The 18559-nt window shown below is 26.0% G+C and overlaps 2 protein-coding genes across 4 annotated transcripts; one reads left to right on the top strand and one right to left on the bottom strand.

Annotated features, from left to right (window-relative positions):
• Positions 1-1516: 1516 nt before the first annotated feature.
• On the top strand, positions 1517-4281 carry LOC112597316 (COP9 signalosome complex subunit 6). The gene is made up of 3 exons (XM_025343304.1): positions 1517-2012; positions 2081-2520; positions 3900-4281. Exons 1-3 carry the CDS (start codon positions 1704-1706, stop codon positions 4108-4110), a joined length of 960 nt encoding a protein of 319 aa, XP_025199089.1. The 5' UTR covers positions 1517-1703; the 3' UTR covers positions 4111-4281.
• A 277-nt stretch (positions 4282-4558) lies between these two features.
• On the bottom strand, positions 4559-13801 carry LOC112597315 (protein Fe65 homolog). Of its 3 annotated transcripts, none has more exons than XM_025343301.1 (16): positions 13600-13801; positions 10491-10634; positions 8097-8373; positions 7844-8008; positions 7539-7723; positions 7365-7477; positions 6999-7120; positions 6722-6914; positions 6518-6645; positions 6411-6416; positions 6137-6303; positions 5954-6058; positions 5688-5887; positions 5440-5619; positions 5162-5359; positions 4559-5100 (listed from the first exon to the last, which is right to left on the bottom strand). In XM_025343301.1, the coding sequence occupies exons 2-15, from the start codon at positions 10600-10602 to the stop codon at positions 5183-5185; spliced, it is 2130 nt and encodes a 709-aa protein (XP_025199086.1). In that variant the 5' UTR covers positions 10603-10634; positions 13600-13801; the 3' UTR covers positions 4559-5100; positions 5162-5182. The 3 variants fall into 3 exon arrangements, with proteins under 3 accessions (XP_025199086.1, XP_025199088.1, XP_025199087.1); XM_025343303.1 differs by lacking the exon at positions 13600-13801 and adding an exon at positions 13355-13382; XM_025343302.1 differs by lacking the exon at positions 13600-13801 and adding an exon at positions 12596-12917.
• Between the last annotated feature and the right edge of the window lie 4758 nt (positions 13802-18559).

The raw sequence follows: 18559 nt of genomic DNA on the forward strand, positions 1-18559 counted from the left end.
AATTATTTTGAAATAAATTAATGACTGTTGTTAGGGGAATTATAAGCAGCGCCGGATTGAGAAGAAATTACTTACCGGGCTGTCCACCTAGACCGGCCCAAGTTCCTAAACAATTTTTTTCTTAACCTATCAAATTTTATTAGTATATAACAAGATTTAATTTATAGACCCTTAATGTAAATACAAGCACTACTATTTCTTTCTCTAATTTTAAATCAAACATTTAAACACTAGGTATTATGTTTTTTTATTAGTTTATAGCTGTCATTATATCAAGATAACGATTTTTATCATAGATTACATATTTACATTTTAGAATCACATTTTTGTCTTTTGATGTAAAATAAACTATGGATAAGATATTTCCATTTTCCATTGATTCAAAATATCATCAAACCGGCCCAAATCTTTCGGATTTCTAATGGCCCACCGGGGTTTTCCCGGTAGCCCGTCGGCTCAATCCGGGCCTGATTATAAGTACCTACCTTAAACGCCTAGAAATAAATTCTATGTAAGCTAGAATGTTTGTGTCTACATATAATATTTTATTATTTATAGGACCACTGATTCTTTTCCATGTAAAACTGATGTATCTATACTATAATATAGTACCTATACATCACTGCAGGACTTTCGTGGTTGATCTGTTTCTAAGATTTGTTACACACGTTTTCACAGAGGATCAACTGCGCCACAAAATAGAAACAATTATACAGAATTATAAAAAATTAAATGGTTAACCTAGATTTAAATTAGGTTAAGACTATGAACCTAAGTTTATTATATAGGTAACTATATTCAAAGCCCCTACAAGGGGGATGGTTAGATCTTGGACATAGTATACAGAGGCCCGTTGAAATGAATTTATAATTTTTGAAATTTAGAAATATTTATTTCACTTAACATTTTTTACGATACATGTCATTTTGATATTTTAATCTATGAATAAGTATATATTATTCATATTAATATTTGATCAGGGGCTCAAATTTTGACGTAGCGGATCTGCCTAGTGCCTGTGCCATAATCATAAACATAGAGCATACTCGGCATATTATATGGTATAAGACTATAGTGTTATTAATTATTATAATAGAGACTTCATTATGTACAATGGTCAATAAAATGTGACAATTTTAACACTACGTCACTATTATCTATACCACAGCTATTATCAGTATTATCTACTTTTCTTTGTTACACATTTTTGGTTCTAAATAAAATGTTTGATAATAAATAATTGAATTATTATACATACATCTATATATAATTAGTATAAATTATACAAATAAAAAAGTCAGTTTAGTTTCCGTCGAAATTTTTTTCTCATTTAGCTTCTTGCTAATAATTAAGTAAGAACATTTTGTCTATGATAGGTATAGGTTTGTATATAACATGGAATATAGATTGTGGTTACAAATCCTCCTGCACTGTTAAGTGATAACAAAATTCAATTCGTAATTCGTATTTCATTATCATTACCTGTCCTATTATTAATAAATAATAATTATTATAATATTATTGACTATTGTACATTTTGGGTTTGAAGTGTTTGAACATAGTATTTAGAAGTTTAAAACATTTTGTTCATTTTAGATTTTTAATTAGGTTTTTCTTTTTTAATTTAAAAGTAAATTTTGCGTTGTTTGGTTTGTGATAAATTTTATACTTTTTTATATTCATACAACATAACTTATTCCAATATGGAAAATACAAATTTGGAAATGGAAGTAGACGAACCTCAAAACAATGTTTTAGCCACAAATGTTACGGGCAGTGTATCTATATCTTTACATCCACTAGTCATTCTTAATATATCTGAACACTGGACTCGTTTAACAGCTCAAGTTGGAAATTCAGTTCCTTCAATTGGAGCCTTGATTGGTAAACAAAAGGATCGAACTCTGGAAATAATGAACTCGTTTGAATTGTCATACTCTGTGCTTGAAGATAATGATACAATGATTATTGATAGAGATTACTACAACTCTAAAGAAGAACAGTTCAAGCAGGTAAGATAAATATTACTATTATAGATTAACAATTGGGTCCTTATTTAATTTTATATATATTGAAATAGGTATTTTGTGACTTGGACTTTCTTGGTTGGTATATAACTGGTACTGCTTCTGATAAACCGACAATACAAGATATTGATGTGCATAAGCAAATCATAAATATTGCTGAGAGTCCCATATTTTTAAAAATGGATCCTCATGGTGGACATACTGACCTACCAGTCAAAGTATATGAATCAATTATTGATATAATGAATGGAGTACCAAAAATGTTGTTTGTTGAATTAACATACACCTTATCTACTGAAGACGCAGAACGTATTGGTGTTGATCATGTTGCACGAATGTCAAGTAATGATGCACAAGAAAATAGTTTGGTTGCTGAAACATTAACTGTTCAGTTTAATGCCATTAAGATGCTCCATAGTAGAGTTAAAATGTTGCTACAGTATTTGAAAGAAGTTAAGAACAGTGATCAATCAGTAAACAATGAGTTATTGAGGTGAATAATTTAAATTTAATTTAGAACTTAAGTAAATTTAATAATTATTTATTATTAGCACCTATACTCTGTCCAGCAAAAGAGTTATACTTGCCAAGGTATTATTTGGGGATGTCCAGAAGAACCAATTGTTGTTGAATCACAACATGTTCTCTTACTAGACAAAGAATAAATATTTTTTTTATTTTTCATCAACTATCAATTCATATTCATTATTTTTCAAAAATCTATCTACTTAATCTTTTTAATTAAGAATATTCTGTGTAGGTACTAAATATAGAAGAGAGGAATTATTTTTGAAATCTAATGAATCTAATAGAAAATAAATAAATAAATAATAAATCTAATCCCATGAATAACTTTTAAAAGGTTAGTGTTAGACTTTAAAAATTTGTTGCAATAGGGATTATTGATATTATAACTAATCAAATTATCATGCAAATTAATTAGGTATATATTTATATTTAGTAATTACAGTTTGACTTGTATCAAGGTACTGAGTCTAATATGAGTAAATTATGTTCTCAAATAATCGGTAAATGTAACTTATGAATACCTAATTTTAAATAAATATGTATCAATACAATTAAATATATATAACGGACCTAAATAATTTGTATATTATATATATATTTTAAATTTATGGACAATTTCCTCTGTTATTTATGTTACAATTTAAATAATTAATGATATATGGTTAAGAATATATCATATTTTTTGATTATCAGTTTAAAATTAGAATATAATGGTTTATTCACCAACAATTTTCCTAGTATTATATATTGGAATATAATACTCAAGACTATTCGATTTATGTTTATAAATTAATATTATAAACTATAAAATACCATAAAAATCTTTAAATAATAATTCAGTTTCACTTTTAATCTGAATCTGATTTTCTTCCATTGCTTAATTTGTTTTTCATTCTATTATGTTTAAATGGAATAAAATTAAAATTACGTAGATATAAATAATATATTCTATAATATAATACTTTGATAACTACATAATATTTCATCAGTCCACCACACTTAATAATATCTTTAATTTAAGAACTTTTCTGATATAAAAAGTTATTAATTCTACCATTCTTTTGTTCAAGACAGATTTCTCTTTAAATACAATTAATATAGTACTGGATATATTAATGATCTAGAAATGGCTGTTTTAATAGTTCTATAAAATATTAAGTATAATAAACAAAATCTTATTTTATTTAGTGTTTATTATAAAACTAATAATAATTAGAAATTTTAGCATAAAATAATAATGATAAAAAAAATTACCAATTATGAATCCAATAACAATTAAATAAATTAAGTTATAAATTATTTGTTTAAAAAATATATTATATTTAAACATTTTCTATTTTCTAGGGAATTCGTTTCTTTGTGTCATCGACTACCAGTTATGGAATCTGGAGAATTTTATAGGGATTTGTATACACATTGTAATGATGTAGCGTTGATTGCTTACTTGGGAGTATTGACAAAATGTAGTAATGAAGTAAATGATTATTGTAACAAGTTCAATGCACTTTATGACCGTCAAGTGGTTGGTAGAAAAGTTAAGGCTTTGTTTTTATAAATTTTTTTCCATTTTAAATGTTAAAACTTTATGAATCAATATATAAGAATATACATTTATTAATACATTTTAACTTTTGTAAATCGGTTTAAGTGATATAAACCAATATTGGAAAATAAAAATAAAAACTAAGACTGTCATAATATTGAATAAATGTACAATTTAAATGAACTTGTTAATATTTTTATTTATATTTTTATTTTAACACTTATAAAGCTTAGCTCTAAACTTCACAACATCAATGTAGTTGTGCATATTCTCTAAAAAAGAATAATTTTCAACAAGCTATGTTTAATTTACAAACCCATGTACCAAAATTTTTGAGATCACTCAATCGTAGGAATTTATTATTGTTTTATTTATTAATAGGTTTCAAATAATTATTTTTGGAGAAAAAAAATATCAGTCATAAAAAAAATATATAATAAAGCTTGATATGTGGAGCATTTAAGAAAAATAAAAAAAAGTGCTTTTTAAATATTTATCTACATGCTTGTAAAACTTCAGGTTATTGTCATTTTTATTTTCTAATGATAAAAAGCCTTTGGCTTAATTTAAATGAGATTTTTTTTATATTATAAATTTTAGCAACATTTGAACGCCTAATTTCTATATATAAATATATTTATAAGTATACGTTATTATTTAATAATACATAGCTTTTGAAGGACAAGAAAGATCAAGTCCATAATTAAAATTAATTCCAAGGACCATCCCGTCTTCTATAGTATTCTATACCTATTTAGATAATTAGTATCTCAAAATAAGTAAACTAAAATTATATCATATGCTTCGTTTCCCTAAGTGATTATTATTCACAATTAAGTGTCTTATAAATAATTAGTAAGGGTTATTTATGGTTCGGTTGTCAATGGTTGGTGACAACAACGACTGTAAACTGGTCGATAGAGCATAATATTTTATAGTGTGTGGAGACTGCAAATGTCGATGTGGTATTACTTCACGCACTCCAGGATTTGTCAATTCTTCCTAAAAATTATAAACAAATTTTGTAAAAAGTTTTTGTTAAGTTTTATTTATTAATTTGTACCTGTAGCGTGAAGACTTCTTCTCAGGATTGAGTTAACTTCATTTTACGACCCGTGATGGTGCCCACCAATGATTTTAATGTAGAACTGATACCTTTTCTTGATATGCCATTTACATTTTGACTACTAATATTATGACTTAAGGATGCATTTGGATTCAAACCTTGAGGATGTGCATCTAAACACTTTTGGTATCGTAACTAAAAAAAGTTATAATAAGAATAAAATGTTAGCAACAATTAATTATAGTATATAATTTGTATAATCATATTTGACATACTTTACATGCAGCTTCGATAGTTTTACAAAGTGTTCCGGCGGATGGATCACACTCAAACACATGTGCAATGAACAGATCTTGGGTAGTATGCATTATAAAAGCGCACTGTTTTATGTTTTGACCTATTCCCAAAAATGATAAGTACCTCACTCGACATTCAACCATTTGATCACCTTCATCCTGAAAATCAACAGATATCTATTATGAATAAGTGTGTTTCACGTATTTTTGAACATCTATTGCATTACAGTATCTTGTTGTATGGTAATCATTGAAGGCGCTACAGCTACTGTGACAGTTTGGGGTACTGATGTTGGAGAATTTTCCAAAGCGACAATGGCGTCATTTAGTACATCCATTCCGGATGCCTTGCTTACTTCAATTGAACCTAAGTAAGTGGCTCGAATGACTTTTCGCGGTTCTTCCATCGGCGTAGGGAATGATTGAGCTTTGAAAATTAAATTGCACAATTAGGTACATAATCGAATAATTTATGTAGACGCATTATATATACTTAAGTTAGTGGTTGCAGAGTAACTGCCTCGGTAACTTCTACGTTTGCGATATTCCAATGGAAGGTTCGTCGGTCTAATTGGCTGATTCATTTTCGTTGCAGTATCTACGTAACGGTAGGTACTAATTATTAGTCGCCATTTGAAAAAAATAAATAATAAAAATATGAGAATGATATACGTACTTATGTCTGTAGATCTAGAAATGTTCTGCTGGAGACTGCGCTCGATCATAATTTTTTTACAAATGTCTCTAAGAGTGTTAGCGATTGTACGAGCAGGCATGTCACACCTGAACACATGGCACATGTGTCGGCGGGTTATTCTGTCACGAGCTACGTATGCAAAATCCCTGAAAAATAATTTTATTAGTTCAATGTATCTAATGCCACTAACAAATCACAATACTACTGATATTTTATTATTATTAAATACTAATATACCATATATTAATATTACCTTTCTCTGCAGGTAAAGCATTGAAAAAAAAACAACAATAGGTAGATTATAAAAACAATACATTATTAATATAGACAACAATATAAATATATCAATAGCTAACAAACCTGCCATTGTCTCGTCCAACTCCCCATACTCTAATTGTGTGTATGGGTTGCGTATTCAACATTGTGAGATTTTCTGGATCTATTAATTTCAACGCTCCTTCATCCAAATCCATAAAGAGGTCTTTTCCCTGAAATATTATTATTCATTTAAACGAAATTACTTTTATATAACAGTTATGTACAGGTACTAGTATTGGTACTTACGTCCCCCCATCGTCCGACATTATCAATAAAGTCATTACGCCCAAGCGATAGATCAACAATACACTTGTTCACAGCTTTGCTACTTCTTTCCGGGGTTAAATCGTCTTCGCAAATTTCTACCCACCCCAAAGAACGTACAGCAAATCGTATACCTTTGTTTTCGTTTTCGATTTGAGCTGGATAACTTCTTCGTCTAAAGCATAGTATAATGTTTGGTAAGATCATTGTTGGTAGATATGTTTTAAAAGCTCTACTAATTTATCTAATACTATTTTACTTATAAGCCATGTCTTCTTTTCTATTCTTTTGGTAACAAAGATTTTCAAGAGCTGAACTCGTTGTACTTCTAGTCACTGAACTTACTAACCCCCCGGTGTTATTTTGAAAACTATTCAATACCTTAAACAAATATTGATATCTACATTATATTATATACTTATAGTTCTAATAAATATTTTTAAATTGTATTATTTTTAAAAGTTAATACAATTTTTATACGAAAATTATATATTTCAAGTCGACATGTAAACAAGTTATAATTCAAATATTTTTTAACGATTTTATCTATTGCAATTTAATAGTAATTTGATTGATTAAAGTATAACTAATATGCATTTAATATTTTAATTTATTTTGTCATTACCGATTCTGCATCTTTGACCAATGGTGTTTTTGGTTCATTTTTACCACTGTATTCAGGAAGTTCCCTTTGAATTGTCCCGCTTTTAATATGCCAATAATAAGGACCATCGTTATCTGAAATTAAATTAATTTAATATAGATTATTAAAATAAAAATTTTATATAATTGTACGTACCCTCGTGTTTTTCCCACCCGGCTGGCAATTCATCGATGCATTCGTGTGAATTATTTTTCATCGGTACTGCATATAAATCATTATTCAAATCACCTTTTATATGTTGTATATCCAGATTGATATTAGATGTATCTTTTTGTTTGTTCAAAGATAGGGTATTGGGTGGTGTGCGCTTTTCGTTTATACTATAATATATAGGTTATTGGTAAGGTATATATAGTTTATTTAAACATAAATAAATATAATATATAACATGCAATGGTATTAAACGTGTATAATTAATTTAATTGATCAAATAAACTTACTTCCCGCTTTTACATTTTGTTTGCTCCGATTCTTCGATTAAATCTGGTTTTACGTACGATACTTGCATTTGGTTGCTTTGGTGGTTTTGGTTGCTAACATTTGTTAAATCATGTTGATTTGTAACATTCATGTCTCTTGTTACGTTACGATTCAAATTTGTATTCCTGTAAAATAATCACATGATTTTCTGCAGATTTAAACTTTGATTTTAATGTGATTAATTTATTATATGGACTTTATTAAATATATTACCAATTTTTTCCCGTCTGTCCCAACACGTCCACACCCATTGATCCCAAGTCTAATGATTTGTAGCGTTTTCTGTTAATGTTGTCTGTGTTAATATTACATACTGTATCAAATTCACGACATAAAAGTTCTGAATATAATATACAATCATCATTTAAATTGAACCCAGCTGGAGAATCTGTAGCTGATGTTAAATTTGAGTTCAATGCATCATCCAGAGCTAAGTGGCCAGTGCCAGCAAGATGATAGTTTGGATTTTCGTAACTCAAACGACCATTTTCTAAAAAAACATTTGATATTTTTGTGAAAATTTTTAGGTAATAGTAATTATTATTTGTTTGTTAAGGATATCATTATAAATATATCATAATAGTATTAAAGTTATAATTTGAAATAGTCATAATTCACAAAACATATTTATTTTTTTAATACATCTTTAGCAAAATACTTATTAGCTATAACATAATAAAATATTAAAAATTAAGATAAATATTCATATTGTACAGTCCTAGACTATTATCTTTATGACAAATTATAATATAATATATGTTCTGTTCTCTTGAAATGTTTATTTTAAAATGAGTTATAGGTACTATAAGTAGTTAAGTAATTTATTTTTCAAATGTTTGTAGGTACCTCATTTAAATAAATATTTAAAAAAAAACCTTTATTTGGATATAGCCTTAAGTTTAAATTCGTTCTAAATTAATTCGATGATATGTAAATTTGCTATGATATTAATTATAAATAAACTGTAGACAGAATCCAGTACGTAGATTTTCTATGTTATGTCTGTAATAGAGACAAGCATACAGGTGGAGCATCCTTTTAACCATTAATTTAAATATAGGTACATATTTACACATATTATGTAGGTACTAGGTATCTATACATAAATGTTTATTCATTAGTAAATACTTCATATCAAATATTGTATAATACTAAAAAGTAAATAATTATTTATAGTGATAAATGGGTACATTTGAGAGCGTATGAATAATTTGAAAAATTAATTGAATGAAATAACTATATAAATCTATTAAATAATTAAAAATAATATTTTATTATGCCTCGTAATAGCTATTCGCTAATTAGTAGGTACAAGGTAGTTTCCTTAAAATATTCAACAAAAGCTCATTAATTATTGCAGGTTGAAGGTTTATTATTCGAAAATATTTTTAATCGTTGAATTGTGATGTCTTTACAAAAATAACCATCTATTATTCAAAAAAAAAAAAGAATATAAAATAAACATATCTGTTTTAAAAATATAAAAATACTGCTTTAAAATAAAAACAAGCCATAATTATTTTTTTGAGTTTATATCGATTTTATAAATTGTTTATTAATTTATTGAATATTTTATAAAACAAAAAATACGCACCCAAAATTATTTCAATATGGTCCATTAATAAAAACATAATAAATTATATTGTTATAGTAAACTAAATAAAGAAAACGTATTATGTGTAGCCTACAACTGTAGTCATGTGTAGTAATCATGCGCATAACAAACTAATAGCCGGCTCGCCGCTATACAGTAGAGATGACTCATAACGCTCGAATAAAAAAATCGATATAAATATGAGGTACCTACTCCCGGATGAATAATATACAGTTTCTCAAAAAAAAGTGCTACTGATATACATAAGTACGAAGTTTTTTATACACTATGATAAAAAAATTATTACTTAATCTTTTTTTAAATGAATACAACGAATTTATTTTATTTGAATCCAACTGCGTTTACATGAATGCGATTAATTTTTAATTTCAAGAAACATGCGCGTTGTATCAAAGTAGAAATAACTGAGTACAAAACGTCAATGTATAATATGAGTAATTTGAATATTTTGAAATTCGATCGATGTGCAGAAATGTTTTTATTATGCATTTTTAATTTTTACTATTTTGGTAGATATTTAATAATGTTATATAAAATTAGTTATATACTTTTTACTTTTAAGACCAAACATAGTTTTCTTTTTATAACCTACTAAAAGAAGTAAATAGTTTCCGTTTGTGAGTAAATTAAAAGTTTGTTTAGCATATTTTTCCCAAAAACACTGATCGCATATATATGACGTAATATACTTAATATACTATAATAATGATATTTTTTAGACTTTATTTAAACAACTTATATCCCTCAAAAAATGTCAAAATATTGAGTCTATTTACTTAATTACTTACTACATAATATATATACCGTAATAGTATAAATTACAATAATCAAATAGAAAAGAAAATGTCAGCAATTATTTTTTTGAATAATAATTGATAAAATGTATGATTAAAAATTAATAATAATACTTTTTAAATGCATTTCATATACTACTACCGATTCATTAAAAAAAAATATAACTAAATAATGCGATGAAAGTATAAAATAATTACCAAGCAAATTGTCGTCTTCAACAACTGCAGCAGTCATCATCGGATATAGAGACGACAACAACGTAGCGTATGGACTTCGATTTGGGGATCTAATTATTTCACCACACAACATACCATACGTGTTCTGATTTCAAATTACGTACCCTAAGTAACACAAATTATTAAATGAGTAATTAACATAATATATAAATAATAAATTAACTAATACTATTTAGCATTCTTAAACAATTTTATTTTAAATACTTCGTGTAGACATAAAGTTGTAGTTGTTACATATGTCAAATTTTCTATTGAAATGAGTTAACAGATAATATTTCTAATTTGTGTTTGAGTCAATATTATATGTTTTTAATAAATAAAATTAACTATAGTAATGTTTTTTCGTTTGTATCTATAATTAATTTACAATGTACCTAATTAAATTAAAAATAGATTTATTTAATATTCGATGCTTAATAGTTTTATTAAACAGAATAATTACATATATCTACTATAAAATGATATGATGATTTTTTTATTTTTTTTGGGAAAATTTGAACGTTAGATGAATATATTATAAAATATGAGAAACTTTTCACAATAATTTATATTACATTATATTTCGAATAACTTTTGAAAAAGTTATAAACGTTTATTGAATATTTGACGGATAAAATAACTATACTAACTTTAAGTTTCAACAATCTATTATAAAATAATTAATTTTTATATTTTATTTTTACCGTACTATTGATACCTATGTATTATATAAATACTATTTAGTCAAACATAATCATACATTTCAAAAACAATTTTTTTATAAATTTAATTATGAAAAAAATCATAAAATCACAATGTCCAGTACAATGACGATTGTAGCTCAGAAACGAGTTAACAGGGCTAGGGCGTGAAATGTGTGAAATGTTGAGACGGCCAACGGGACGTATTCATTTCCTCCATTCTGCCGGCAATATTGATTGGGTCTGAGCGACCATTTTTGGCGCCACAAAGGCTGCACTTTATTATACTCGTATTGCGTGGCGGTCCGAAATTAAAAAAGACATATAGACTTGTAGGAGCCAAGTGCATTATTCAAATCAGTGAACTAAAATTAATAGGATATTTGTATTTTGTGGAATCCGTCAAATATGCACACTTTTATTACTAAGTTAGCAATTATTATTATAAACATTTTTCATTTCTTATTATGTGTTGAATACTTGATAATTTTGTGCTATATACGCGTCTAAGGCATCGAAATGTATATATTTAATATTTTTTAATATACTTAATATACCAAATACATCATAATAATATCATACATAGTAATGTATTCAGAATAATATTTATGATACATTTTGTCTTATTTTTAATTTTATTGTATTATAATTTGTGTTGAAAAAATTAAATAAGTATGCAAATAGCATCGTGTCTATTGGTATTTATTAGTCTGCAAATGTATATACATTTAATGATATTTAGTTAAAAAAAAAAATAAAAATAAATATTAATATAAATATTTATTACCAATTATAATTATAAAATAAGATTATTATAACGAAATTAAGTCATATAGACAACTTAGTAATTTTAAAAGTAATACGATTTAAATATTAAATCTATTTCTAATATTAAAAATATCTAAGTATCATTTATCCCATTAATTACAAATATTAAATTGATACAAAGAAATTTAATGAAATATTATAGGTACACAGTTATGATAGATTTAATGTAGATAATTATATAACTATTTTTAAAATGATTTTGTACAGAATACATATGAATGAAGGTTATTGAAATATTAAGTTTTAGATATTATGCCGAGTTGCATAAACAATCACTAACAATTAAATGAATTAATAATGAGCTCATGGTCTCTTAAAATGATTTAGTGGTTCATTAAATGTTAGTGAGCTATAAAATAAATAACTATGTTATGGAACTCAGCACTAGAATATTTAAAACAAATAAAAATGACAAAAATAAACTACGATAGTAGAATATAACACTTTGATGAAGAGCTTAAAACCAATATAAGTATTGTCTATTGGATATAAATATAATATAATATTCATACTTGTATTGCATATCCACGAAAGTTACTATTTACGTATTATACTTACAAAATATATATCTTTCGACAGGAATCGGATTTTGGATGATTTATAGCCTTGAAATAAAAGTTACAACTAGCGTTCGACTGACACCGCAGCGCCGAAATGACAAACAAAGTAAGAAACAAGAACCCAGCTGTTGGTCATTAAAGGTTAGTCAGGCGCAGGACGCAACAATACAAACATGGCCGACACTAGAGGTTATCGATTATTTTTCCTGCGCTTGCATATAGACTGTACACACATACACACACACACATACGGCAATATTCGACATGAAATTAATTTTAAAACGGAATCGAACTAGGTTTCAACACGTTTAAATATCTAGACAAATAAAGAGTACGATTTGGATAGTCATTCGAAACATCTTTGAATAATATCGTAGAACTGTGTACTATAGGTATAAAATTAGGACTAAAAGCATTACGAAAAACGATTTTAGCGCCCTTCCAAGTTTCCCTTAAGTAAAAACGACGCGTTCTAAAACACGAAAAGTCTAAAAAATATCTACAATACCACTTCATTTTACTTATATTATTTACTTACCACCATAATGATCCATTTTTAATAATCATATATTATTTTTAATAACTTACACGACGCACACACACACACACTCATATATACATCTAACTACAACCACACCTAGTTTGACTGATTTATAAACATTTCGTATTGTTTTGTCTGCTGCAATAGATCGAGTATTTCAAAAAGCGCATTTAGATCGAAAAAGCTTTTAGCAATTAAACAAACAATCATACTTACGCAAATAGGTTAGTATAATATTTACTTCCGTATTATGATAATGTTATAATTATATCTGGCGTGTAGTGTTTATATAGATGTATATTATCATTATTTTTTTTATTTACTAAAATTTCAACGCAATACTGTCTTTTTTTATAATTATGGTTGTACCGTTACAATGAGAATTATCCAAAAGTGTAGTTATTACCCAAGTACAAGACACCTATGTATACTGTATACATAATAATATGTATGGAACTTACGGCTTTGGAAAATACTTTTGTAAGGAAAATGAATTTTGACACATTGGAGCTAAAGGCAGTATTCGTATCGCACTGAACATAAAAAAGAAAAGAAAAAAAGTTGCACAGCAGAAAAAATTAACCGCGTAGAACTCACAACATTTAATCCAGAATCGAATTGGCGAATGACGAGACCATTGGAATAAAAGACCGCGCGCACTCGGTCTCCTGATAAGGAAATAACGACCCGGCCACTGCGACGCTGTACATGATAACGGTACCCTGGATGACCTCGTGTGTCTGTCAACTTATTGTGTGTATACAATATAATGTGCCTACAAATGTAGTCTATATAGGTGGAGTGTAGTCAGTGTAGACTCACCACCTTTATTCGTTTGAAACAACGAAATCACTTGTAAGAAACAATAGTGTGAATCCGATTATTGCAATTGACTTGCGAACAGGATAAAATATACCTGTTTGTATTAAATGTAGGTATAATGAAATAATATTAAACATTTCATTGTCATTTGAAGAATATTCACGTTATCGTAATATTATACTTGAACCGGAGAATTAAAAAAAAAAAGAGTTCAAACGCATTTGAATAAATTATTTGGAAAATTCTTTTTTATAAGCTTTTTTTTTTAAACTAATTACTAAATATTTTCGTCAATTTATATTGAAAAATGAATTCAATATTTTTATCTTTATAAATTATTTTAAAAGTTTATTTGACGAGTACTAAAAAATTATTTACATAAGTGTAGTTAGTACATATACCTAAACCTTATAAATTAAATTTATATTACTGGAAGATTTAGCATTAGGATCTAATTAATAATAAATATCGAATAAAATGATTAATACTCGTATGTAATATAGACTATGGTTAATAGTTATGTACTATGTAATATTGGCTTCATTGGTATTTATATACACCACTGTCCTTGATATACATTATACATTATATAATATACTTGTAATATCATGTATTGTATTGGGTGATTATGTTAACATTCTTTATTTTGAAAAGTATATTTATCCTCAAAATTTTAAGTGTAGCATTCAATTATCCATTTATTATAATAAATAATAATTATACAGTGAAACCGTTAAATACTCCTGCTATAAGATACTCTCAGTCGTTGACATTTTGTCAGCAATTTGATGGTTTTCGCTATTTTGACGTGTTCCTAAAGGGAAGTTTTACCGGTTGTATACAAATAAATAGCTTTGAGTGGCAAGTTTCTAGGAACGCATGCAAACGTTTCCGTTGGCAAAGTTCAGCAGTGATTTTCAGGACATGACTTACTACAATAATATTTAAAACTTTTTTATTAAGTGTATTTGGATATATAACAATCTTCATACATATTATACAGATTGATTTTTTAAACTTTAAAGATAAACATTTGTTTATTTTAAAAGCATTAATTATGAACGATAGTAGTTAAATAACACACAGCACCTTGCACAGTTGCACGTACATTTTGGAATTTTTTTTTTTATAAGGACTAAAAATATTTAGGAATTATACAGATGTAGAATTGTATAAAATATACAATAAGTATGTGCATAATAGGTTTGTCATGCTGGAATAATGAAGTTGAACTGCATAGTAAAGTACTTAAGATTTTTTAGAGGGGTATCCAAAAAACTAATTTAAAATATTTCTATAAAAATATTATCGTTTCTTACATAAGTTTTTCAAATGTTTATGATAATCAATTCAATTTGTTTTTTTTTCTATACTAATATACAAGAATAACAATAGGTTGAATAATATTACAAAAATTATACTTATTAAATAAATAATAATATTTTGAAAAAATAGCTCTGAATGATGATACTCATATATCACGACCAGTTAAATGCCACTGGTACTTTATACAATTTAGTGTGTATTCATTTGGATGTTATTATTGTATATAAACCAATCAATTATTATCATTGGTTAGTTCTTATTATATAATATTTATCTATGAATAGATAGTTTGATGGAAAATACTACGTAGTTGTGTTAGCTTACATTAGGTACAATTGACTGAAAATGTAGTAATTTTATGGGAAAGGCAAGGGGAGATCTCATTCAAAATTTGGATTAGGTATATTCAAAATTATTTTTATTACAAATTCATACGAATTATACGTTTCAATAAAGATTGTATTTATGATGTTTTTTTGTTCATAAATTCAAATTAACTTCACATAACTTATTTTTGTACCCCTTCTCCCTGATAACTACTGGAAACAGAATATTTTTATAATCAATTATACGTTCATATTATCTGTAGATAAATGCACTAAACGCAGTAAATGTATTAATTTTAGATTTTGAGTGAAGCGATGAATCATGAATAAATTTATTTTATAGTTCATACATCATCATTATTTATTAGAATCACTCTGTACGATTGTACTGTTAGGTCTTCATAAAACTACATAATATAGTATAATAATTAGTAATCATTATATTGTATTACAAGGTAGATACAATAGGTATGTATTGTATATTGTTTATTACATATTTTAGAATTTTAGATATTGATAATTTGTGGAATTTATAGGCATTTAGGTACCTTACTTTCCTTATTATTTGATAATTTTCTTACATTTGTACAATGGGAAATTTACACGGATTTTGTATAATTTTATAAAAAACGACTTTTTTTTAATAATAACCAACAATTAACAAACTTATACCTTATTCATTACCTAATCAGACACGGATGATTAAATTTTTAAGTATGTAGTATAATTAGAATATGCACAATTTATTTATACAAACATGTGGTCGATTATATTATGAGTAACTATATACAAGTATGCGAGTCTGAAGTATTTATTTAAAATAATAGTGTTCCAAATGTATTGTAATAGATGAAAATAGGCTGTATAGTGTATAATATGTGAAAATATTATCCGCGCACTTGAAAGTACATTATACTAATATTATTTCAACAACTCGCATGAATTTATCATTATCTTTTCGATTACTTTATTTTATTAATTATTTTTTTATTTAAAGAACGATATAAATAATTTATTTTAATATAACATAACAATAAATTGTAAGGCGTAAGCATACATTTATATTGGTATCGTTGCGCATAATAATATTATAATTTTATAAGATATTTCGTGAAATGTTGTCATTGCACGTTTCAAATAATTCATATCTATAATCAAATTTTAATTTAATTAGTGTTATGAAATATAATACATAATATTTTTTGTTTTACATTGAGTTTTATGAGCGTAAATATGTATGTACATGTACAATTTTTAAAAAAATATACATATATTGCTGTATAGATAACTAAAAGGTTTTGTATTTGCTTTTATTTGATTTGTATAACTATTCTGAGTATTCATGTAGCTTAAATAACAAAAATAACCAGAAAACTTGCTTTTGCTTCATAGATTGTGTCTTTAATAAATACCTCGTTATTAAGATCATCTAAGGACCTATATAGGCCACTTCAATGAATATTTAACACTTAAACTCAATGATTATCTATTGAACAAGAAGACGAGTGAATCACTATCTATTTCTAAGGATATAGTTTATTTTTTTAAATTAATATCGTATTTTCTTAATTAGATAGATTGAACTAATTTTTAATAAAAACACGTGTTATTTAACATATTATTTATTCGTAATTACAATAATGATGGATATATGAATATATTAGTGATATATAAATAGTAAAAATTAGTCTAAATATTTTGAAAATTAAATTGTGAAGGAAAATTATAATTTATAGTAATAGTGGAGAGTTTAAAGTCTCTAGGATTGATATTTTTCAAATTAGAACCAAATAATTAAATGCGTTCATGAAAAATTGTTTCTTTTTTCATTGAAATAATTAAAATATATGATTAAAATTTGCACCTTTTACTCAATTATTAAACTTTTTGATCAATAACATACACATACATACAATTTTAAAATAAATTTTTTTTCTTCACTAAGAATCTAAAGTACAGATGTTATAAGTGTTCATAAAAATGAATTTTATATTTAAAAAAAAAAAACAAAAAATAAATAAATAAGAATCATAACAAAATTTTATAGAAATAAATATTCTATTTTATAAGGAGTGTTAGCTGTAATTAAACTGCATTATTAAAATTGGAGGAAGAAAATGGGATTAGGAAATAGGTGTAGATGATTCAATAACTAATAAGTAATTTCAAACTTAATGTTAATCTAGCTAATAAAAAAGAGCAATCGTACAGTCACGTCAGACAGGATGTCTACATAGTCCATTTGCAATCTATTAAGCTATAACTAAAAAATAGTATACTAAAGAATACAGGAGTTTATTTTTATAAAAGTATATATATAGGCAGTCAATTTTACGAACATTGAAAAGAAACGTGATAACAACCGCGAAAAAATGTAAAATGAGAATTTTTATATTCAGCTATCATAAATTGATTAGGTAGAGTAAGATTCCAAATTATATATTTTCTTACATATATTTGAGATTTTTTCGGTCATTGCGTTTCTAGAGAATAAATTTTAGATGTTTATTATATGACAGTATGCTGGTTTTAAATACATAAACATTTATAACATAATATATTCATACACATTTACACATACTCAGACATATACATTAAATAATAAGGTGTACTCAAAAAGTAATTTATGGTTTTAATAATGAGCAGAGTTCAATATAATATGAACGTTTACCTAGCTAATACCTACAATTTATACAGTATCACGTTTCCATATCAAGGATGTTTCATCCTTATGCGTAATAACTTAATACTAATAAGCAAAACACTAAGGTTTAAATATCACGTTATAGTTGCTTAAAAATACAAAACAAAAATGTATTCTATATTTTATAATTCATTACAAGCAGTCTGTTTTTTAAATCAATATTTTGTCTTTTTTTTCTCATAACGTTTTTATAATTAGGTTTTTTTATACCTATGAAATTACAAATAAATAGGTACATTTTTA

Source organism: Melanaphis sacchari, unplaced genomic scaffold, assembly GCF_002803265.2.
Source record: "Melanaphis sacchari strain LSU unplaced genomic scaffold, SCAv2.0 Contig40_pilon_pilon, whole genome shotgun sequence".
Classification (NCBI taxonomy): Eukaryota; Metazoa; Arthropoda; class Insecta; order Hemiptera; family Aphididae; genus Melanaphis; species Melanaphis sacchari.

Coding starts and splice junctions, on each gene's coding strand:
- LOC112597315 (XM_025343301.1), bottom strand. CDS start 10,602: ATGTTGTGTGGTGAAATAATTAGATCCCCAAATCGAAGTCCATACGCT. Junction 7,724..7,843: donor ACAAAATGTAAAAGCGGGAA/GTAAGTTTATTT, acceptor TATATATTATAG/TATAAACGAAAAGCGCACAC. Junction 6,915..6,998: donor AAAGAAGACATGGCTTATAA/GTAAAATAGTAT, acceptor ACTATGCTTTAG/ACGAAGAAGTTATCCAGCTC.
- LOC112597316 (XM_025343304.1), top strand. CDS start 1,704: ATGGAAAATACAAATTTGGAAATGGAAGTAGACGAACCTCAAAACAAT. Junction 2,013..2,080: donor AAGAAGAACAGTTCAAGCAG/GTAAGATAAATA, acceptor ATATTGAAATAG/GTATTTTGTGACTTGGACTT. Junction 2,521..3,899: donor GTAAACAATGAGTTATTGAG/GTGAATAATTTA, acceptor TCTATTTTCTAG/GGAATTCGTTTCTTTGTGTC.